Below are 24,866 nucleotides of genomic sequence, written 5' to 3'. Positions count from 1 at the left end.
ATAGGTCTTCCTTTTCCTGAAATAATAAGTAATTCTTGATTGTTCAGGGTAAGGATGATCAGATTCAGGTGATTGGGAATTTAAAGAACATCTCAATGGCCTCCAGTAAGCTGCTGTTGGCTGCCAAGTCTTTATCTGTGGACCCTGGAGCAGGAAATGCAAAAAACCTGCTCGCTGCTGCTGCCAGGTACTTTACATGCTTATGCATTTGTGTTTTATGTATGCTCTTGTTTCTATTTTTAACCTCACTCCCCTGGATGTTCATTCAGATCAGTGACTGACAGTATCAATCAGCTGATTACCCTGTGTACCCAGAATGCCCCAGGACAGAGGGAATGTGACAATGCATTAAGAGAGCTTGAGGTATTATATATATATATAAACAATGCACAGTACTAAGAAGTTTGTCTTACAATTGAAAAAATGTGATATTGTCTTTTTTTGTGGGTTACAGGCTGTTAGGGGACTGCTGGATAACCCGAATGAGCCAGTCAGTGATCTCTCCTACTTTGACTGCATTGAAAGTGTCATGGAGAACTCTAAGGTAACAGCAACATGATTATTTACTTGTAATACAACCCATATTTTACAAATATTTATATTTCAAAGAAACTTGTCACTTGTCACTGTTCAAAATGTTAATGACAATGTCAGGATTCATCAGAAATGTTGTGATGTGATTTCCATCAAGAGGTGCATCAATTTTTCATCAAGATCTTGTATTGACAATGCAAGAGGTGAGCACTCTGTAAAGTCTACTCCAGCACATCCCAAAGACTTTCAATGAATATAAGGTCTGGACTCAGAGGTGCCAATTCAACTGTGAAAATCATTCTTCATTCTCCCTCCAAACCATTCTTTTACAATTTGAGCCTGATGAATCTTGGCTTTGTCATCATGGAATATGGCTATGATGTGTCTTCCTACAGGGTTGTTTAAGAAATGAAAAGCTATACACTCCATCAGTTAGGCAAATGTTTAAGAGTCCATGACTGGACCGTTATTGCAGTGATTATGTTTCTAGCATGTTATATGTTTGGCAGCAGTCCTTCTAACCCTATTTAAAACAGTGACTTTTTTGGCCAGACTTTGTATTTGTATATTACAAATATTGTATTGTTATTGTAATGCACACTGCCGTTCAAAAATTTCAGTAAGATTTTTCTTTAAAGAAATAGATAATTTTATTTAGCAAGGACACTAAAGTGACCTTTTTTTTTTTTTTTTTTTTTTAATAAATGCTGTTCTTTTGAACTTCTTATTCATCAAAGAATGTATCATGGTTTTCACAAAAGCATTAAACAGCACAACTGTTTTCAACAGTGAGAATAAGAAATGTTTCTGCTTTTCCGTCAAAGAAACATACATAAATTACATTTTAAAATATTTTAAATAGATTATTTTATATTGTAAAAATTATTTTGGATTGTAAAAATGTTTCATAATCTTGGTGTTTTTACTGTGTTTTAAATAAAGCAAAAAAAAAAAATGTACAGACCCCACACTTTTGACCGATATTGTACATTTATTACAAAAGTCAAAATCAAGTTTGCATATTGTGAATAGTATAAGCACTTTCAAAATACAGTTGAATCTCCCATACTAAATGGGCAAAGTTTCTGTCAAGAAGCTGAACTGCAAACATTCACATAGCCTGTTGATGCAGGTAAATGTTAATGCACATCACCAGATGATGACTGATCTGTAATCCCCCTCTTTCTGTTAGATTCTTGGTGAGTCTATGGCCGGGATTTCTCATAATTGTAAGACAGGAGATGTTCCGGCATTTGGAGACTGTGTGGGTGGAGCCTCTAAAGCTCTGTGTGGACTGACTGAAGCAGCTGGACAGGTAATGTCTCATTTCTTTCTCAACCATTAAACATTTTTACCTCTGAACACTTTTACTTTTTGTATGTGCTGACCATACTTGTTTTTTGGTTTTCTCTAGGCTTCTTACCTAGTGGGTGTGTCTGACCCCAACAGCCAAGCTGGACATCCAGGCTTAGTGGATCCTATCCAGTTCGCTCGTGCTAATCAGGCAATCCAGATGGCTTGCCAAAATCTTGTTGACCCAGATAGTAGTCCTTCACAGGTAGCTTTGTTCTGTCAGATCTTGGGCATGTAATGTTTGGACTTGAGCCCAAAACTTTTCTTTTCAGCACTTTTAAAGCCAAAATGTTAATGTATACATGTTGCAGGTGCTCTCAGCTGCCACCATTGTTGCCAAGCACACCTCAGCGCTGTGTAATGCTTGTCGACTGGCTTCCTCTAAGACTGCCAACCCTGTGGCTAAACGACACTTTGTGCAGTCAGCCAAAGAAGTGGCCAACAGCACTGCCAACCTGGTCAAAACAATCAAGGTTAAACCACTCCTCTTTATAAATTAAACCAACTTTTATCCACTCCAATGACAGTTATGATTGCTTTCTAACATCATTTATTTTCTCTCTTCTCTCCTACCATAGGCATTAGATGGCGATTTCTCTGAGGAAAACCGTGAGAAATGTCGTGTTGCAACAGCTCCGCTCATTGAAGCTGTTGACAATCTGACCACGTTTGCTTCCAATCCAGAGTTTGCTAGTGTGCCTGCGCAGATAAGTAAAGAGGTATTAGTTTCTTCTTCATTGAAATGTTATTCACAATAGAGTCTTTGTTGTTGTTAATGGTATTTATAAATTTATATTCACAATTTAGGGTTCTGCTGCACAGGAGCCAATCATCCAATCAGCACGCTCCATGCTTGACAGCTCCACCCACCTTTTGAAGACAGCGCGGTCATTAGTTATGAACCCTAAAGATCCGCCCACGTGGTCATTGCTGGCAAGCCATTCACGTACTGTGTCAGACTCCATCAAGAGCCTCATTACTGCTATCAGGTAACACAAATATACTCACCTTTGTTGTTTGTATGAGACATGCAGAATAGAAAATGATAGAAATAATTGATGTTCTTGTGATTGGTATTACAGGGATAAAGCTCCAGGCCAGAAGGAATGTGACTCAGCTATTGATAATATCAATAAATGCATCCGAGATATTGAGCAGGCCTCTCTTGCAGCTGTCAGTCAGAATCTTCCTCCTAGAGACGAAGTTTCATCTGAGGTATATGTCACTGGAATTTCCAACTTCGATACGATACCTTGAAAAATATTGGTATTCGATACCATTTTTGATACCACAGAGAAAACTGCCATATATACTGCCATACAGATAATTTATCTCATAATTTTTTGATAATTTTGGTAATTTTGTTGTAATAACTTAAAGGTGCCCTAGAATTAAAAATTGAATTTATCATGGCATAGTCAAATAACAAGAGTTCAGTACATGGAAACGACATACAGTGAGTCTCAAACTCCATTGTTTCCTCCTTATATAAATCTCATTTGTTTAAAAGACCTCTGAAGAACAGGCGAATCTCAACATAACACTGACTGTTATGTAACAGTCGGGATCATTAATATGTACGCCCCCAATATTTGCATATGCCAGCCCATGTTCAAGGCATTACACAAGGGCAGCCAGTATTAACGTCTGGATCTGTGCACAGCTGAATCATCAGACTAGGTAAGCAAGCAAGAACAATAGCGAAAAATGGCAGATGGAGCAATAATAACTGACATGATCCATGATATCATGATATTTTTAGTGATATTTGTAAATTGTCTTTCTAAATGTTTCGTTAGCATGTTGTTAACGTACTGTTAAATGTGGTTAAAGTTACCTTCGTTTCTTACTGTTTTCACGGAGACAAGAGCCGTCGTTATTTTTCATTTTTAAACACGTGCAGTCTGTATAATTCATAAACACAACTTCATTCTTTATAAATCTCTCCAACAGTGTGTAATGTTAGCTTTAGCTACGGAGCACTATCAAACTCATTCAGAATCAAATGTAAATATCCAAATAAATACAATACTCGCATAATCTGATGTATGCATGCAGCATGCATGACGAACACTTTGTGAAGATCCATTTTGAGGGTTATATTAGCTGTGTGAACTTTGTTTATGCAATGATAGAGTCGAGAGCTCGGGAGGGGGCGGAGAGCATGAGCAATTAAAGGGGCCGCACAGCATGAATTGGTGCATAGTTAATGATGCCCCAAAATTAGTAGCAGTTAAAAAAATTAATTAAAAAAATCTATGGGGTATTTTGAGCGGAAACTTCACAGACACATTCAGGGGACACCTTAGACTTATATTACATCTTGTAAAAAAATCGTTCAATGGCACCTTTAAACACAGCACAGTGTTGAACTACATTTACAAAAAAAGACAAGTAAGCTGTCAGTTTAAAATAAGAACAAATAAACAAATTGCAAACAATAGCACAAATAAATATGTGTATGTCTATGTATGTTCCAAAAACTGACTGTATTTACCTTAATACCCGGCAAGATGGGCATTTTTACGTAGTTTTATATGTATTTGACTGTTTAAGTGCAATAAGCGATGAAAAAAGTTAATTTGTTACTCACTAGCTGTTTGAGAGGTTGCTTTATGAGAGCGCCAAACCTGCGCAAATTACTAAAATTATGCGCAATACAAGCACTATTCAAACGGAGCAAATTAGATGTGTGAGTGAGAGGAGGTGGGCGTGTGCCAGTTTGCCATTGGAGAGAAGAAAGGGTGAGAACGCACAGCTTGTATCGGTGTATCGATACTGCAGAAAGGAGTATTGGAACCGGTTCAGATATTTCAGTACTGGTGCATATCGAAATATTGATATTTTTGACAACACTATACTGTGTATTATAGTATATATCTTATTTCCTTTTTAACTCTCTGCATTTTTTTTTTTTTTTTTTGTGTGTGTGTATAACCATGTTAAAGCCTTGAAAGAAGAAATAAAATTTCTATCTAGGAGTCCTTAACCATTGTTGTATTGTATCAGGCTTTGCAGGAGCAGTTAACATCATCTGTTCAGGAGGTGGGTCACCTGATTGAGCCGATTTCCACAGCAGCAAAAGGAGAAGCAGCACAGCTGGGACATAAGGTCAATAAAATGTTGGAGCCTTCCCAGTATAAAATGAATTTTCATATAGTTTTCAACTAATGCATGCCATAAGTATGATCTCCAACCTTTCTCTGTTCCTCAGGTCTCTCAGTTGGTCAGTTACTTCACTCCTCTGGTCTCAGCCTCTATGGGCATGGCCTCCAAAACCTTCGATCATCAGCAGCAGATGAACCTTCTGGATCAGACCAAGACTCTCGCTGAGTCTGCTCTACAAATGCTGTACGCTGCCAAGGAAGGTGGTGGAAACCCTAAGGTAAATCTCATTCATTAGGACCTGAGCACAGATGGTGCGAGGAACCTCTTGGAAATGCTCCGTTTATTCAAATGTGTGGCTTCTCCATATAAAATTCCAATCTTTTAACAGTTTTATTAACTCTTTTTTTTTTTTTTTTTTTCTTTTTTTTTTTTTCTTTAGGCGGCTCATACCCATGATGCTATAGCAGAAGCTGCACAGTTAATGAGGGAAGCTGTTGATGACCTCTTGCTGACCCTGAATGAAGCTGCTAGTGAGGTTGGCATGGTCAGTGGCATGGTGGATTCGATTGCTGATGCCATGGGGAAGGTAATAACTCACATACTTCTGCTTTATAAACAGCCTTAATATACTTTATAATTACCTTTTAAATAAAAAAGTATTTAAAGTGTTTTAAATATTTAAAACAGCCATGTAATATGTTTAAATGATCTTGTGATCATTTAGTTGGGTGAAGGTACTCCACCAGAACCAGAAGGTTCATTTGTGGAATATCAAACCACCATGGTGAGATACTCCAAAGCTATTGCTGTCAGTGCACAGGAGATGGTGAGCAACTTTTATTTTCTAAATGTAATGGTTTATGCTGTATTTATATATGTATATTCTGTGTATATATAATAATTCTCATGAACATTTATTCATAGACTTGTGTATCCCTTCATTTTCTCCCTCAGATCACTAAATCAGTGAGTGCTCCAGAGGATCTGGGCAGTTTGGCCTCACAGGTTACTGCAGACTACAGTCAGCTTGCAGTTCAAGGACGTCTAGCTGCTGCTACTGCCGAACCAGAGGAGGTAATTGACATACAGGTGCACGGTCAGTCACTCTTTGTATTTCTCTCAAACACGCTGATCCATGTGATTTTTAGATCGGGTTCCAGTTAAAGACGCGTGTGCAGGAACTGGGGCACGGCTGCATTCTGCTCGTTCAGAAGGCTGGAGCGCTGCAGATCAGTCCATCTGACTCGTTCACAAAGAGAGAACTTATTGAGTGTGCACGAACCGTCACTGAGAAGGTACCAGTATGACACAAAGCAAATTCAGATGTATTACTTTCAACTTTCTATCAAAGAGTGTGTTGTTCTCTGTTGAAATGTCAATTTATCCATATAGTAGAAGTTATTTTAAATTGTGTGTGTGTGTTTTCTGTAGGTGTCTATGGTGCTGTCTGCATTGCAAGCTGGTAATAAGGGCACTCAAGCCTGTATCACTGCAGCCAGCGCTGTATCAGGCATCATCGCTGACCTGGACACCACTATCATGTTTGCTTCTGCTGGTACTCTTAATGCTGAGAATGATTCGGACTCCTTCGCTGATCATAGGTATCACACAAATATATAATACAACTGGGTAATTTACAGTCTGCAGTCATTGGTGATGCACTGAAATAAAAATTATTGGGTGAAACCAAAAATTTTGGACACATTGGTTCAAAAAATTTAATCTGAAAGCAGAATATTTTAAATTACTTTTTTTGCAAGGAATTTCATCCCTTTTTCGGGTGTAATTTTTAAATGGATGAAACTTTGGGACATCTCCATCAGTCATTCTTGCAAAATAAAGCCAACTGGGTGGTCTTGTATCATCTTGAAGGTATTTATTTTGCAATTATTACTAGGTGACTAACCAATATCATGCTTATTAAACAGCTTCTTACCAATTATTAAATAAGTGGACATTAAATATAGGATATATTTTATATTGAATTTGTTATTTTATACAGTATAGTCCAAAAGTTTGGAACCACTAAGATTTTTAATGTTTTTAAAAGAAGTTTCGTCTGCTCACCAAGGCTACATTTATTTAATTAAAAATACATTAAAAACAGTAATATTGTGAAATATTATTACAATTTAAAATAACTGTTTTCTATTTGAATATATTTCACAAAGTAATTTATTCCTGTGATGGCAAAGCTGAATTTTCAGCATCGTTACTCTCAGTCACTGCAGTCTTCAGTGTCACATGATCCTTCAGAAATCATTCGAATATGCTGATCTGCTGCTCAAGAAACATTTAATGTGTACAATTGTACAAAATATTTGTGTACAATATTTATTTTTCAGGATTATTTGATGAATAGAAAGTTCAAAAGAACAGTGTTTATCTGAAATCTAATCTTTTGTAACATTATAAATGTCTTTACTGCCACTTTTGATTGATTTAATGCATCCTTGCATAATAAAAGTATTCATTTCTTTAATTTCTTTTAAAAAAAAATAAAAATAAAAATTCTTACAGACCCCAAACTTTTGAACGGTAGTGTATAATGCTACAGAAGCTTTGTATTTCAGATAAATGCTGTTCTTTTGAACTTTCTATTCATCAAGGAATCCTGAAAAAAAAAAAAACTGTTTTCAACATTGATAATAATCATAAATGTTTCTTGAGCAGCAAATCAGCATATTAGAATGATTTCTGAAGGATCATGTGACACTGAAGACTGGAGTAACAATGCTGAAAATTCAGCTTTGCATCACAGGAATAAATTACTTTGTCAAATATATTTAAATAGTACACAGTTATTTTAATTTGTAATAAAATTTCACAATATTACTGTTTTTTACTGTATTTTTAATTAAATAAATGTAGCCTTGGTGAGCAGATGAAACTTCTTTTAAAAACATTAAAATTCTTAGTGGTTCCAAACTTTTGGACTGTACTGTATGTTGAAGTTATTAAAGGGATAGTTCACCCAAAAATGAAAATTGTCATCATTTGCTCACCCTCAAGTTGTTCCAAACCTGTATGGATTTCTTTTGTTCTGCTGAGCACAAAATAAGATATTTGGAATAATGTCAGTAACCAAACAGTTCATGGGACCCACTGACTTCCATAGTATTTTTTATTTTATAGTTATTTTTCTCCATACTATGGAAGTCAGTGGGACCCATCAACTGTTTGGTATATCTTCTATATCTTTGGTATGTGTTCAGCAAAAGAAAGAAATTCATACAGGTTTGGAACAACTTGAGAGTGAGTAAATGATGACAGAATTTTTGTTTTTCGTTTTCACTTTAATATATTGAATGTTTATTTATTTTATGTATGAATTTATTTGTATATTAAATTTATTATATTCTGTGAGAGGAAACATGAAACAACACAGGAGAGAAAACCGTCAAAAATATTTGACCTCAGAATGCCACATTTGACCAATTAGAATCACATATTCAAGAAAAATGCTAATAAATGTGCATAAGCAATGTAATCATTTGTAATCATTCATATGTACTTAAGCATTACAATCAAACTTTTATCACTTCTCTCTCTCTCTCTTTGTTTTTAGGGAGAATATTCTGAAGACAGCTAAAGCGCTGGTGGAGGACACTAAGAACCTCGTTTCAGGTGCAGCATCAAGTCAAGAGAAGCTGGCCCAGGCCGCCCAGTCTTCTGCCAAGACCATCACACAACTTACAGATGTGGTGAAATTGGGAGCGGCCAGCATAGGCCCAGATGACCCAGAAACACAGGTGAGAGACATGGGGAAAGTGATGAGGACAGATGAGAAGTCAAACACTTAGAGTTACCAGCAGCCAGTCATAAGTCATCTTACTGGAATGTGCACATTATTATCATTAATCTCCTCATAGGTGGTGTTGATCAACGCAGTGAAGGATGTTGCTAAAGCTTTAGCTGAGCTCATTAGTGCCACCAAGTGTGCATCAGGAAAAGCTGCTGATGACCCGTCCATGTACCAGCTCAAGAGTGCAGCCAAGGTAGGACTGTGGAAAAGCACTCACACCTCGTTTCTGCCTAACACAAATATTATTCTCCCTTTTGCAAATTTCCCTTCATACCTCAAGAGCACAGAACTTGGTTAGAAACACTTCAACTAGACAATTAGCTGTTATATATTTGTCTCTGAAACTGTAATCTCCCAGTTGTCCCTCAGAAATCTGGCCGCAGGGATGGAAATGTCTCCTAACTCAGATATCAGTAGAAGTGTTCTGGTGAGAAACTCATTTCAGTGTGTGCCATTAATCAGATTAATTATGAATGAGGAAATTAATCTGTGTTCTTCATCAGCCACTGTATTTCCCATTGCACACTTAGTCCAACTACTATGTTATAAATTGAACTACATGCTCTAATTATGGCATAGTTCTGCATGAGTTTGGATTAATTTTTAGAATTCAAATAAATGGTGGTTCAATTAATTTAACCTTGGATCCTTTAATTAGAATAAATCAGAATAAAGTTCTAGGGTATAAATGGCTATTTTCGTCTTTTTAATTAAGAGGATGGGAGATAATAAGTTGTAGTCTATAAATAGCTGGTTTCCAAAGGCTTTTGCAATAGTTTGCAATAGTGAATTTTGTCAGCAGATGTTTTTCTGTAAAAGTGCAACTAATGTTCACAAAGAATGTGTTGTTCTTGAATCTAAAATGTAATTGTCTGCGTGTCTGTGTCTGTTTCTGTCCTCAGGTTATGGTAACTAATGTAACGTCCTTACTGAAAACGGTGAAGGCAGTGGAGGATGAGGCTTCAAGAGGAACCAGAGCTCTGGAAGCCACTATCGAGTGCATTAAACAGGAACTCACAGTAAGCCCACAAACACAGAAAACATGGTGTACTAATTATGTACCTACCTTTTTTTTTTTTTCCCAGCCCATAACTTTTTTTAACAGTTAAAGCCCTGATATACTCATGGCAAAGTTCATTTTCATTCTTTGTTTAGGGGTAAAAAACAAAGCTTGAAATACCTTTGCAGCAGTTAGGAAACATCCCCACACCACCCATGCTTCTTAGAGCGGCGTTTAGCTTGACAGTGGTGAGAAAATAGCAGTAAAGAAGGCATCATTGTGATGTGCATATGTTTGCACAAGCTCTGTAATATGGCACTTCAGCCAAGACACATTACGTTTAATTATATACCACTGTTTGCAATAAAACAAGCAGCTTTAATTTCTACAATAAAGTAGCTCTCCATTTATTTATTTTTTTCTTTGTTTTCACTCGCGTTTGACCTCGACTGACTGAACAGATGAAATGAACCGGAAAAGATTTCCAAATTAAAGAAGGCGGTGCATGATTTAGATCTGGATTTAACAGGGGAAACTGCAAAAATGGGAGTAAAACAAACAATTACAAAGGTTGGGCTCTAAAGTGTTCCTTATAACTTGTTAAAGAAACCTAATCCATGGATTTTGACATGCAGCCAGAAATCGTGTTTCCTGACATCTATATGTGTCTGATTTCGACGGCGGGGAAATACATAAAGGAAATTTGACCTGTGAACGCTTTGTATAACTACAGTATAAGTAGGTCTAAATCTGAGTGATCACTTATATCAAAGTTATATATATATATTATATACCAATTATGAATATATTATATTCATATATATATATATATTATATTATATTATATATATATATATATATATATATATATATATATATATATTATATTATATTATATTATATTATATTATATTATATTATATATATATATATATATATATATATATATATATATATATATATATATATATATATATATATATATATTTATAATTACTGCTCAAAAGTTTGGGATCGGTAAGATTTTTTATGTTTTTAAAAGAAGTTTCGTCTGCTCACCAAGGGTGCATTTACTTAATTAAAAATACAGTAAAAACTGTAATATTGTGAAATATTATTACAATTTAATATTATTAATATTATTTATATATTCATTCTAATATGTCAATTTGCTGCTCAAGAAACATTTATTGTTTACAATTGTACAAAATATTTGTGTACATTTTTTTTTTTTTCAGGATTCTTTGAATAGAAAGTTCAAAAGAACAGTGTTTATCTGAAATCTAATCTTTTGTAACATTATAATGTCTTTACTGCCACTTTTGATTGATTTAATGCATCCTTGATGAATAAAATTAATTTCTTTTCAAAAAAATAAAAATAAACATTCTCACTGACCCCAAACTTTTAAACGGTAGTGTAAAATGTTAACTGTTTTTAACATTGATAATAATAACAAATATTTCTTGAGGAACCAATCATCATATCAGAATGATTTCTGAAGGATCATGTGACCCTGAAGACTGGAGTAATGATGCTGAAAATTCAGCTTTGCCAACACAAGAATAAATTACTTTGTAAAATATATTCAAATAGAAAACAGTTATTTTAAATTGTAATAATTTTTCACAATATTACTGTTTTAATTAAATAAATTAAGCCTTGATGAGCAGACAAAACGTCTTTTAAAAACATTAAAAATATTACCGATGCCAAACTTTTGAGCTGTGTGTGTTTATGTATCTGTGTATGTATGTGTGTGTGTATATATATATGTATGTATGTAGCCCTAAAACATTATTAGTTTTTGTCAGTGTTTATTTGAAAACACCCAGTTATGCAGAATATAAGATGGTTAATAATTAATTGATGAATTGTCAACACAGTATATAACAATACAATATAAAGGGTATGATTTTACCCCAAAATCCAACATTTTGACACAAAATTACTGCAGATACATGTTTCTTTGCCTGGAGTCCAGCTGTTTCTATGAATTGCAGAGATCCATTTGCTGCTTTTTTTCTGTAGCTTTTGGCAGTCTGTAAAAATATACCTCAGATTTTGTGTCAAATCTATTTGTACAGTCAATCGCAAACCTCTTTCCTGTTTTGGATGTGTTTTGTGTGTTTTTCGCGGAATTCATGCCCTCTTAGTGTGCGTAACTGCAGTCACAATGGCCGACAGTGACGTCACATGCCTACCCTCTTTATTGGAGCCTTCAACGTTAACTATCCTTTTCTAACATTTGACCTTAATTTTGACATATTTTTTATTTGTTTAGTGATAATTACAAATCTAACACAAACAAAGACAAGCATGGTTACAAAGCTAAATGTAAAACATCTTGGTTGACAATAATGTTGTCATTGTACTCAGATGTTCCAGTCTAAAGAAGCCCCTGAGAAGTCAACCACTCCAGAAGAGTTCATTCGCATGACGAAGGGCATCACCACTGCAACTGCCAAAGCCGTTGCTGCAGGAAACTCTGCCAGACAGGAAGATATAATCTCCACTGCGAACCTCAGTCGCAAGGTCATAGCCGATATGCTGACCACATGCAAGGTGTGATTTCTGCCTATGTCCATCTATGCTTTATTATCTGTCAGTTAGCGAAGGTGGTTTTGGTGTGCATAATGGACTCAGTATTTTCCACCTCAGCAAGCGGCATATCATGAGGAAGTGAGTGAGGACGTCAGGAGCAGAGCTCTGTCATATGGAACTGAATGTACCAATGGATATATAGAGCTCCTAGAACATGTCCTACAGGTACAAACACACACTCCACCACACACAAAATGCATCTGCACAGTGCTTTGCTGTTTCAGGATGGGCCTTAAAGTGCCCTTTTATGCTATTCTAAAGGTTCCTAATTTTGTTTTGGAGGTCTCCTACAATAGGTTTACATGCATCCAAGGTCAAAAAACACTTGAATTTGTGACCCGTCACGGAAACCAGGGACACAAGTCGGCAGCACAACTATTGAGCAAACTGAGAAAGAAGCGTTTTGGTTTTTTTTCCCAAAATTGGTGATTTTCGTTTTTTTGCAGAATCTGTTAGTTGAGATCATGAAGAAGCCTTTCCGTGTTTGAGATAGCAGTATTGGTATATTTAAAAGCGTACATTTTGAGGTTGAAATCGGCTTGTTTTTCAGAGATTCTATCTCGCAGTAGGGGCGTGTAATTGTCTGTCTGTATTTCCATACTGGAATCGGATACGCCGGCTTTTGTTTCTTTTGTTATTGCCGCCGCCCTCCAAGGGAAGCGTGGCTACTTATTTATGCAGCGCTCTGGCCGGCTCTAGCTGATATCAAAATCAGAATTGGAGAATACACTTTCAGAATCTGTGAATAACTCAAAATGCCCCAGAACCGACTTGTGTCCCTACTTTCCGTGACTGGTCACATTTTCTCATAATGTACCTTGAAACTTCAATGTACTATGCCTTGTGAAAGTATTCATAGCCCTCCATTTTTTTCACATTTTGCGGATTTATGCTAAACTGCTTTAAATTACATTTTTCTACATCAATCTACACTCCATACACCATAATGACAAAGCAAAAACCAGATTTGTGATAACTTTGTAAGTTTAATATTAAAAAACTGAAATAATTACATTGCATAAGTATCATCACCTTTTTCTGGGACACTTGATATTTAGCTCAGGACCATTCCAATTTTGCTTGTAGATGTTACTCCACTTCGAGTGGAGTTAACCTGTGACAAATTCAATTGAATGGGTATGATTTGAAAAGGCACACACCTCTCAATAAAAGGTCTAACAGCTGAAAATGCATATCAGAGCAAAAAACAAGCCATGAGATCAAAAGATAGAGCTCAGAGACAGGATTGTATCAAGACATAGATCTGGGTAAGACTAAAAAAAAAAAAAAAAAATGCTGCATTGAATGTTAACCGAAACATATAGCCTCCATAATCCTTAATGGAAGAAGTTTGGAACAACCAGGACTCTTCCTAGAGCTGGCCAAACTGAGCAATCGATGGAGGAGGGCCTTGGTTAGAGTGGTGACCAGGAAGCTGATGATCACTTTGGTTGAGCTCCATGATCATATATGTAGGTGGGAGAAATTTACAGGACAAACATCACTGCGACACTGCTTTATGGCAGAGTGGCTAGACTCAAACCTCACCTCAGTGAAGACATGTGAAAACCCGCTTAGAATTTGCAAAGAAAAAAAAGATGCCTATAGGATTCCGACTGTGAGAAACAAGATTCTCTGGTCTGTTGAACCTTAGTTCCAAGCATCATATATGGCGGAAACCAGGAACTGCTCATCACCTGCAGAATCCCATCCCAACGGTAAGCAGCATCATGCTGTGGGGCTGTTTTTCAGCGGCAGGGACTGGGGGACTCGTCAGCATAAAAGGAAAGCTCAAAGCAGCAAAATATAGAGTTAGCCTTAAAAAAGTCCTGAAAATGTAGTTCAGAGCATTCAGAACCTCGGAATGGGCAGAAGGTTCACCCTCCGACAGGATAATGACTCCAAGCACACAGCTAAGACAATGCAAGAGTGGCTTATGGACAACTCTGTGAATGTCTTTGAGTGGGCCAGCCAGAGCCTGGGCTTGAACCCAATCAAACATCTCCTCAGATCCTCTCAAGCCCTGTCAGGTTGGATGGGGTTTCTCCAGAGAAGAATGTAAGAAAATCTCTAAATGCAGATATGCAAAGCTTGTCACTTCGTACCTAAAAAGTCTCGAGGCTGTAAAGGTGCTTCAACTATGTAGCCGTGTAGATTGGTGTGGAAAAAAAAAAAAAAAAGTAATTTAAAGTAGTTAAGGCAGCAGCATAACACACTGAAAAAATGAAGGGGTATGAATACTTTCCCAAGGCACTATATATTATGAGAGCTGTGAGATTTTCTCAGTGTCTCCTTTCCGAGAGCCTACTCTGCTCTGGGGTGCGTTTCCCAAAGAGAACTATGGTCGCAAGTTCCGTCGTTACCAATAGAGTTCATTGGGACTTACGACCATAGTTGGCTAACGATGCTTTCGGGAAACTCACCCCTGGTTGGTCAGACGGCCCAGTGAGTCTGTTGTGATTGATCTACCCCAAACATTTTGTGTTGCAAACGAAACCCCTCTTACCATCGGTCCATTTGTTTCAATGACAATAACTCAGTTTATCGTGCACTTTGATCTTTGAAACTTTGCCTGCCTTTTTACGTTCACAAACAGCTATATAACCAATGTTGGGGAAAGTTACTTTTAAAAGTAATGCGTTACAATATTGTGTTACTTCCTGAAAAAAGTAACTAATTGTGTTCGTTTCCTTTTTATGAAAAGTAATGTTACATTACTTTTGCATTACTTTCACCTGGGCTGGGCTTGCTTGTTTGTTTGTTTTTTTTAATAATGACAAAAAAAGTTATATTTTAGGTTTGCGTAAAAATCTGAAATTTCATTTCTGTTTTATTCACTTTGAGAAATACTGAATGTTTTCATAAAAGTGAAATGAGTAAATACATGTTCACATTTAGTCTAGAACTGCAGTCATGTTTACACAGCACACAACGCCTGTGCATTCAAATTCTGGACCAAGGCTCTATCTTCACAGCTGAGGCTCGAGCATTACTTCTGGTTCTGGAAAATATTAGGAAGGGTCAAGAACAGGACTTTTTAATTGCCGCCTCTGACTCAAGATCGTGTCTTCAAGCACTTGAATCCCTAAAGACTGATCATCCCCCATAACTGTTGAAATTTTAACTAAATTAGATTTTTTTTTTTTTTTTTTTTAAAGAAGGAAAACTTTAATATTATTTTTTTTGTTGTGTTCCAAGTCGCATTGGCTGACTGGTAATGAGAGAGCGGACACGGCTGCCAGGGATGCGCTTGACCTGGAAATATCTGACTATCAAATACCACCTTCTGATTTTAAACCAGTAATTAATTTATACATCACTAACAAGAGGCAGAAAGAATGGAATAATGAAAAGAATGAAAAATGAAAAATAAAAAGGAATGAAAACAATGAAAATAAAAATAATAAGCTGTATGACATAAACCCTAGTATAAAAAGAAGTACCTTCCATAACTTCAAATCAAGACAGGATCAAGTTGTCTCCACTAGGTGTAGACTGGGTCACTCAAGTCTTACCCATGGGTTTTTATTAATAGGCGAAGTTCCTCCTTTATGTCTCTCATGTCAAGTTCCTTTGACTATTAAGCATATTCTGTTGAATTGTAATTTTTATGATGCTCCTAGAAAAAGCTTTTATTCAGAAACATGCTTGCATGGAATATTTCAAAATATATCAGTGTATTTTAGATTTTCTATCTTATGTTAAGTTGAAATGTTTTATATAATAACATAAATTTTATGGATGATATTGACCTTTGTGTTTGCCATGTAAATAGCCATGATGCTAACATGACGTAAAAACATAATAAACAAACAAACAAACAAACAACACCTGTGCACATTATTTCTCTCAACATGGGGACAGGAGAACTGTCAGTCAATAAATGTGAAAAAGTAACTTGCGTTACTTATTAGAAAAAGTAGCTCAGATATTTTGTTGTAAATTGAAAAAGTAATGCATAACTTTACTAGTTACTTGAAAAAGTAATCTGATAATGTAACTCAAGTTACTTGTAATATGTTACCCCCAACACTACATTAAAGGGAATATCTGAAAAAAAAAAAAGGGGGGGCAGTTTAATGAAAACAGTTTATGTGCATATATTTGTTTCAGGTCTTACAAAAGCCAACAGGTGACCAGAAACAGAAGTTGGCGATGTTCTCTAAGAAGGTTGCTGCAGCAGTTACTGAACTGATTCAAACAGCGGAGGCCATGAAAGGTAACCTTACTCATAGACACACACCTTCATAAAGATAATATATATATATATATATATATTTATATATATATATATATATATATATATATATATAATATATATATATATATATATATATATATATATATACACACTCAGTGTAATCTGTGGATTTATTGTGCTGAGTAAAGTTTCCTGTCTTTCCTGTCTCACTCAAGATGTGGGTGAGTACCATAAGAAGCCTGTACAGATGTAATTCCATCTTTCCAAACTTCATTTAGAACTTTTACTTATTTAACCACATTTGTGTCTGGTCCGTTTGTTTTGATTCATTTCATTTGTGTGCAGCACTGTGGCAAAATGAATTACACTGTGGCTTGTTTTGTTTTAAGACACCATCCATTCCCCATGCAACTGACCCACATGTTCAGTTATTGAAGCATGCCGCCTATGTGTTGATTCTAGGCCTGCCAAACAGTGGATCAGTGTGTGTATTATTGTGTGTTTAGGCACTGAGTGGGTCGACCCTGAGGATCCTACTGTGATCGCTGAAACTGAGTTATTGGGAGCTGCGGCCTCAATTGAAGCAGCAGCCAAGAAACTTGAGCAGCTCAAACCAAGAGCCAAGCCAAGGGTAATGCACATGCTTAATGGACTCTTTAAAGACTACTCTACATTAGTGTGTTATAAGGGCACTGTGCTGCTTATTTACATAAATATATATATGTAATAAACAGAATACCGGCCAAAAGTTTGGAGTACTTCAGATTTTTTGAACAAAGTCTCTACTCACCGAGGCTGGTTTTATGACTTCTGGAAGGATTTCTGAAGGATCATGTGACACTGAAGACTGGAGTAATGACTGCTGAAAATTCAGCTTTGATCACAGGAATAAATTACATTTTAAAATATATTAAAACAGAAAACAGCCATTTTAAATTATAGTAATATTATTATAGTAATATTTCACAATATTACTATTTATATTTTAGTAATATTTCACAATATTACTATTTATATTTAATATAAATATACAATATTATATTTAATTATTCCAGTCTATTGACTGATAGTATATTAATGTAATATATATTGATCTATCATGTAAATTTGTATTCTATAATAAATATAAAACATTTATATGTTTGCTTGTATGTGCACACATGCCCAATAATGTTAATATGATAACAAAATTTTCCAAATGTTTTGTATTTTGCCCCTTAACTGCAAATATAAACAATATAACAGGGAGATGATGTTAAAAAAAAAAAAAAAAAAATGATGAGGACGTTGAAGATCTCGTTGAAGACAAAGTACACAAAACGCCTTGGGTTCAACAGAGTCGGAATGAACCCTGAACATCCTAATCTCAAACCTTTTATACAGTTACAATGTACTACTCCTCATGTAAATGAAGTTGTTCCCGTTTTAACAGCTGTAGTCTGTATGTTAATGAAGTTCAGACACCCCATTGTCTGAGATGGCTCTCAGGTTCCCAAACCCATTCCCATTGTACAATTGATGACCATTTGCTTAGGATGTGATACACTCAAATGGAGCTAATTCCTTATTAACTCTTAAAGAAACTATACTGCTGAACATTTTCCATTCAATAAACAACTTTATTGTTATTGTTACACCCTTTCTTTGCAGAAAGCTGATGAGAGTTTAAACTTTGAAGAGCAGATACTTGAGGCAGCCAAATCTATTGCCGCAGCCACCAGCGCCCTTGTAAAATCAGCTTCAGCAGCTCAGAGAGAACTCGTAGCCCAAGGAAAGGTAAGGAAAATAGCATGACCCAAAAAATGCTTGATTAGTCCATGAAATGTTATGCACGCATAAATTTGTAATAAGTACTGCAATATTCCATAAAATATTATGATTTCATAGTGTGACTTAAAGCAGCTTTTCCTTGAATTATTCTTTGACTCATAATAGTATTCATAGAATCATAATAGCCATCTCTTTTCTTTTGTGAGCCAGGTGGGAGCCATCCCTGCCAATGCTGTGGATGATGGACAGTGGTCCCAAGGGCTGATATCTGCTGTAAGTTCTTTAACAGTGACAATGTCATCATGTTGTATCCCTGTATGACTGCTTTGTTTCCTCGCTGTGACAGGCACGCATGGTTGCCGCAGCCACCAGTAACCTCTGTGAGGCAGCGAACGCGTCAGTCCAAGGCCATGCCAGTGAAGAAAAGCTCATCTCTTCTGCCAAACAAGTGGCTGCTTCCACTGCACAGCTGTTGGTGGCGTGCAAGGTTAAAGCAGACCAGGATTCAGAGGCTATGAGGAGGCTACAGGTATATAATGGTTACATAAAGAAAAAGATGAAATTAATTCTGATATTTAAATAGTAACTGCACTGCAAATGGTTACATGTAAGCCTAGCCTTACGTTAATATCTTCATTGAGCATGTATTTCATAGACCTATTTCTTGAACTTCTGTGTCATCTGCAGGCTGCAGGCAATGCTGTGAAACGTGCCTCTGACAATCTGGTTCGAGCAGCCCAGAAAGCTGCTTTCAACAAGGCCGATGATGACAATGTGGTGGTCAAGACCAGGTTTGTCGGAGGAATTGCTCAGGTAAGATTTACAAGCTGAATTCTATCAAAGACTATAGAATAACACAAGACGTGTCACTCGTATTGTTTTGAATGGGAGAAAGTTTAACGCGGAATAAGTCCCGCCTTCAAAATAAGAGCCAATCACCGACTGTTAAAGACATTGCGTCACTGCAGCGGCCGTTAGAAGCACTGGTTTCTATAGAAACAGTGAGATGCGCATCTCCAAAATGAGGCACAAGAGACGTGCATTTAGGTCTGCGCATGCGCATTAGCTTGATCCAGCCTAAAAAATAGTTTTTTTTGTCATGATTTGAGCGTTTGGAAAAAAAATGATGAGAGTTGTTTTCAGAATTCATTGGTGATTTCAAATATGAAATTTAATCGAAAGCTTGGCAAACAGCTTTGGAGAATTTGATGTTTCCCCATTCAAAGAGATAGGAGCTGCATGGATGCCCAGGATGCCCGAGAGGCGTTTCAAAGATGGTGAAGAGTGAAATGACTTGTCTTAAAGGGACTTTGATTGTATCTATGGCTAATTTAATAATAATTAGTTAATAATAAATATTTAATTTTATAACTATTATAAATATTTGTAAATAAAAATATTACAAATATTTATGAATACAAATAAATACAGATTTATAATCTGTATTAATATATTTATGATTATTGTTGTTTGTTTGTTGTTAAAATAAATGAATCAATTTATGTAGGAAAAATTAAATGTGCATAAATATGTACATTAAAAATGCACATACTCTTAAATTATTTAAAATAAATATTTATGAAATTTTAAATTTTTTAAATGTGTGTAAATATGCAGTGTAATAAAAAAACACTGAACGATAAGTGTAAAATTATTTTTTCTGTTATTTTATTTTTTATTTTTATGGCATTTTAAGATGCTGTCCCATATTGTCTTTATTCAGTTATTGTTTCAATTGTGTTGGTTTCTTTTGTCTGTTCGGCCCAGATTATTGCTGCTCAGGAGGAGATGTTGAGGAAGGAGAGAGAGCTGGAAGAGGCCCGTAAGAAGCTGGCACAGATCAGACAACAGCAGTACAAGTTCCTGCCAAGTGAACTCCGAGAAGATGAGGACTAAACGTAACTGTCGGCTTCCTCGTGATCGAGTTGTCCACCATTTGATTTTTGCCTTCAGAACACAGATGGATTTGTCTTCGACCTATAGTCCAATCCATACTACACCTACTAAACTGATGAAGGGTCATTGAATTAGTTGACTAGATTGTGAATTTTTAAATATTTAAACTCTTGAAGAACTCTCGTCTCCTTTACCGTGAATGTGTTCATGCCTCCACCACACCCTCATGAAGAAGCTTCGGATTTCTGACCTGATTCTGAACTTGTCAATGTGTGCATGAAGATTTTCATGCCAAACAGTGGGATTTGAGTGTTGAGGATGAAGTAATGAGATGGGCCCTCTGTTTGAGCTCAGTCATTAAAAATAAAGCATTTTAGGGTTTTGAACAAGGTGCATACTTTGATATTTACATCGTTGATTGATGCAGCCTTTTAAACTCCAGTTGAATGTTTAACATTTGTACATTTGTAATAGTGAGATACATTTTTTATGCTTCAATTTCATTGCGAAGTTCACAAAGTAAACAAATAAAAGATATTTATGTAGCAAAATGTGCGTAAATGTGCAATGTAAAACAAAATCACTCAGAATGATAAGAGTCTAAAATGCAGCTTCTCAATTGATTTTTTTTTTTTTTTTTTTTTTTTTTTTTTTCTCTTGCTGACCATACGCTTTTTGAGAATGCTATGAGCGGATGTAGTGATTCATGGATTATATATGGAGAACATATTAACCTCAAAATTAATTTGGAAATTCCACCTCCAGCCACTAAAAACCTTAAAAAAAACAACAACAACCTTATACCACAGCAGACATTTTTCTTTTTTAATGCAATTTTGATTGAATGATGCATTTCACTTTATGTAGAGCCAGGCATACTGTAACTTTGACATTTATACTAACTATTAAGAGTGATTTTTCTCCTCATTCTGAAATTATTGGCCACAGCAGTATTTTATAGCGCTGATTGTAGCTGCTTTTGAGTGATCACATCTCTTATTTAAGTTTTCTAAATCATTTAATGCTGGTATGACTCTGATTTTTAGCCTTATTTTCTAGCGTGACACTTTTATGCTTGTATATTGGTCATATGCAACCCTGGAAATCATATTCAGTTCTCAGTGTTTCATTGCTTGCTACAACAGCCCTCCTTTCTCTGGCTTTATGTACATTTAGTTTCAGTGCCTTAGTTTATCAGTCAAATGAACATATCAGTTCTCTGACTGTAGGAGACAAGATCAGGTGTTAATATTCTGGCTTGCATTCACCGTAGTGTGTCTGTCAAAGCGGAGTTGCTGCTAATCTGTTACTACATTTGTGCTCTATGATGCTCAGAGATGGGCAGCATTTCCCAAAAGCATCGTAAGCTTAAATTGATCGTAAGCTCCATTGAAACCAATGGAGCTATGATCAACCTAGGCTTACGATGCTTTTGGGAAACTTTACCCTGTAAGAGTACAAGTTGGAGTTTGGTAATTTAGTGCAACAAGTCATCTGTCTGTCAAAGTGTCCTGTGCAACTCACTTTAAGCAGTTCCCCCTTTAGCTATAGTTTTGTCTGGAAAGTGTCTGTCTGCATCATGTTGCTATAAATGTATATGGCTTGTATACGAATATGTGACTGTTAAGAGAGCACATGTTTGTCCTGCATTTCTTGTGCATGCTCCATGACAACTAATGGCAGTTGCAGAATGAACAATGTTGCCATCTCATGCATTGTGTAGATGACTATAGAAGAGTCTAAAATATTGAGAAAGTCCTGAATGTAATTTAACATTTTGAGAAAACAATTGACTTATTTTTGGGTGTCTTTGGATAATTGCTTGTAAGAGCATTGCAGTAAAAGCATAGACCTGAAGTTATACATGTAAAGCATCTGTCTATAATGAAGAACAATTTAACTTAAAATAAAGGGTTTCAAAGTATATTTCTCTTCAGATGATGTCCATCTTCATATGGAATGCTTTTCTTGTACCTTGCCTGAGAGTGAATTGGCAGTGAAACTACAGCATAAGTTGCTGGTTGTCCACTGAACAGTGTTAGAGAGTTAAATATCACAATTCTTTATAAAGTTTCCTCTTAGTTGGAGTATTGGAGAATGAACTCTGACAAACCTTTTATTTTATTCTTTCATTGATTAAAGTTGTGTCTTACAAAAACGTGCCATTTTACGTTTCTACAGTAGCCCTAAATGAACAAACTGTTCTACAGAGCGCATTTGATTGACTGACTACTCTCTTCTTTCTCAGAGGACAACAGCTTTGTCCTGTTTTGGCCACTGTAGCTTCTCTATATTCTAATTCACAACCTCACCGCTAAATGCCACAAATTTACACACTGCACCTTTAATGTGTACAATAATAATAATGTATTAATAGGCTACTTAATTTTGTTAGTTTGATAATAATAGTAATAATATTGATAAGTAGTTAAACATATTAACATGTAAATAGACAATATAGGGAAACACTGGTAGCTGTGTATCATAAAAAAATAGTAAGGTGTTCGAAAATAAGTTCACCGCAAAAAGGAAGTCAAATACACAAGTTTAGTGTTAGTGTGACAATTCTTCCCTTGAGAAAAGGAGAAATATTTTGCTAGCTTGAGTTTGGATTAATGTTCTACACAGTCATCTGTAAGCATATGTATAGTCTCAATTTAGAAAGTTATAAATCTCTCCCAGGATGCCGAATAGAAGCAAGTTTACCTTCTATGTACCTTCTCACCCTCTTCCCCATATAGTAATGTTTTGTGAGATTTATATATTTAAAAAGGTACTTACATTGCATCTCAGTGATTTGTTAAATATACTGATACAAACATAGTCTCATTCTTATAAAGCATGTACTCAGTGTCTTGTTTCTAAAGGTTTTGTTGATATTCTTTATGATTTTGAACTGAGATCGTGTAATCTGGTCTCACAGATCAACTCTGTATGGCAGTACTGCACTGAGTTCAGGCTGGCTGCCCCTTTAAGCCATTGGTCTTTGGCATGGGGTAGGGCTGAGGTGGTATGTCTTAGTCAGCATGAGGGTATGGGGCTATATCGGGTGGGATCACATACTCCGGGAGGTGCTAATTTTAGTCCCCCGGGGGGAGTGATCATAGCAGATATGCGTGTTTAAAGATTTACAGTTAGTACAATTAGAGTTTCAATTGGTTTGGCAAGTACAACTGTCAAATTTCCTCAAACGGTAAATGTTTTCAGACAGACATTTCAAGCATTACACAGTCTGTAAGATTTTAGTGGGAGAAAGGGAAAGATGGTGAGAAGTGAACCCATGTTTTATGTGTCATCATAATGGAATTCATGGCTATTTAGCTCCATTACGTCATATGAGCACTTCTCTATCAATACTTTTACCTTAGAACTCAGTAAACCAAATATAACCATATATAAACATTTAACATGTCAATTTTACTAGTTTTCATCAGAACAAATTTTATTTTGCAGCTTTCTGTAAATCAATTTCAGATTACATTCTTAAAAATTAAGGTTATTTATTAGCATCAGTGGGTCCATGGAAACTTTCCATTGCACAAAGGTTCTTTATAGTGCAGAAAGGTTCTTTAAATTATTCTTAAAATGTTCTTTACATTAAAAGTGGTTCTTTTAAGAACTGTTCACCGAAAGGTTCTTCAAAGAATTTGGAATGGTTCTTTTATGGCATCGCTGTGTAAGCTCATTAATTGTTCTGCAAATTACATAATTCAAATGATACAAAATAGTATAAAAGTTGGCAGCATCCAGAAAATCTTGAAGTTGAATCGAAGGCATTTAACAGGTTGAAGTGCCAGGCGCATACGCGCCGTTGAAAGGTTTTCCCCCATTAGGAAGCTTTGCACGTCTGCTTGAATGTCTTTGGCTATAACTTGCTATCTGATCTTTCTGGAAGACTAAAAGCAGTGAGGAAAAGTATGAAGAAAGAAAATTCTTTAACACAGAATATATATTTGGTCATACAGAAACAATTCTAAGTCTATGTTTTTCTATCAGCATCTCTGCACAAAAAGTTTGCTTAAACACAATGTAAAGACCATGAAGGCAAAGAAAGTGTCCATGCTACATATTTCATGCATGCTGAGCACTAAACATGCACTTAAATGAGGTTCTGTACAATTTAAGTGCATGTAGTTATTTAATACTGTTCATTACATTTGAAATATGCGGCTACACAATGATATAAACACCGTTGTGTGATCCATGATTAAGATTAGTTGTGCATGTTGCAAAGCTTGTCTTACAACAGCTAAGAAGAGACTGTGGCAGGTGCTTCCTTCAGGAGGGGAAGGGTAAAAATAACCTTCTGGAAAAAAGTTCATGGAGTGTGAATGTGAGAGTATAAGAAATTAATGTTAGGAGCAAACACCACAGCTTTGTAGAAACACTCTTATGATCTTCTTCTCCAACAACACCTTCAGATTAGAACTGTTTTGACGGTAAAAACTGTAGAACAAATATAATGTAGCCCATTTTCTCTCCTAACTTGCACGTGTAAGATTTTTGGACCCAAGTAACATCAGTCATAAGTGACAATTTATTAAATGGCGTAGCAAAGTCCAAATAGCATTACATGGACTTGTATCTTCGCGGCA

General features: G+C 35.9%; 1 protein-coding gene across 2 annotated transcripts in view; it reads left to right on the top strand.

Annotated features, from left to right (window-relative positions):
• The window catches only part of tln2a (talin 2a), a 69,674-nt gene extending 47,489 nt beyond the window's left edge, over window positions 1-22,185 (top strand). Inside the window, exons 31-59 of one of the 2 annotated variants that reach the window (XM_067399549.1) lie at window positions 48-187; window positions 270-363; window positions 455-544; window positions 1,727-1,849; window positions 1,949-2,092; window positions 2,199-2,360; window positions 2,466-2,606; window positions 2,695-2,876; window positions 2,970-3,102; window positions 4,897-4,998; window positions 5,102-5,272; window positions 5,435-5,581; window positions 5,720-5,821; window positions 5,950-6,069; window positions 6,144-6,290; window positions 6,427-6,596; window positions 8,564-8,747; window positions 8,868-8,993; window positions 9,159-9,227; window positions 9,703-9,819; window positions 12,180-12,365; window positions 12,462-12,569; window positions 16,518-16,623; window positions 17,112-17,236; window positions 18,256-18,381; window positions 18,586-18,648; window positions 18,722-18,904; window positions 19,063-19,188; window positions 20,143-22,185. In XM_067399549.1, the coding sequence (XP_067255650.1) occupies window positions 48-187; window positions 270-363; window positions 455-544; window positions 1,727-1,849; window positions 1,949-2,092; window positions 2,199-2,360; window positions 2,466-2,606; window positions 2,695-2,876; window positions 2,970-3,102; window positions 4,897-4,998; window positions 5,102-5,272; window positions 5,435-5,581; window positions 5,720-5,821; window positions 5,950-6,069; window positions 6,144-6,290; window positions 6,427-6,596; window positions 8,564-8,747; window positions 8,868-8,993; window positions 9,159-9,227; window positions 9,703-9,819; window positions 12,180-12,365; window positions 12,462-12,569; window positions 16,518-16,623; window positions 17,112-17,236; window positions 18,256-18,381; window positions 18,586-18,648; window positions 18,722-18,904; window positions 19,063-19,188; window positions 20,143-20,271 (3,816 nt within the window). In that variant the 3' untranslated portion in view covers window positions 20,272-22,185. The remainder of the gene's footprint in view (window positions 1-47; window positions 188-269; window positions 364-454; window positions 545-1,726; window positions 1,850-1,948; window positions 2,093-2,198; window positions 2,361-2,465; window positions 2,607-2,694; window positions 2,877-2,969; window positions 3,103-4,896; window positions 4,999-5,101; window positions 5,273-5,434; window positions 5,582-5,719; window positions 5,822-5,949; window positions 6,070-6,143; window positions 6,291-6,426; window positions 6,597-8,563; window positions 8,748-8,867; window positions 8,994-9,158; window positions 9,228-9,702; window positions 9,820-12,179; window positions 12,366-12,461; window positions 12,570-16,517; window positions 16,624-17,111; window positions 17,237-18,255; window positions 18,382-18,585; window positions 18,649-18,721; window positions 18,905-19,062; window positions 19,189-20,142) is intronic. The other variant, XM_067399550.1, reaches the window with a different exon arrangement.
• The last annotated feature ends 2,681 nt before the right edge of the window (window positions 22,186-24,866 follow it).

This window comes from Chanodichthys erythropterus, chromosome 11, assembly GCF_024489055.1.
Source record: "Chanodichthys erythropterus isolate Z2021 chromosome 11, ASM2448905v1, whole genome shotgun sequence".
In the NCBI taxonomy this organism is placed as follows: Eukaryota; Metazoa; Chordata; class Actinopteri; order Cypriniformes; family Xenocyprididae; genus Chanodichthys; species Chanodichthys erythropterus.
This window is presented reverse-complemented; position numbering and strand designations above follow the sequence as displayed.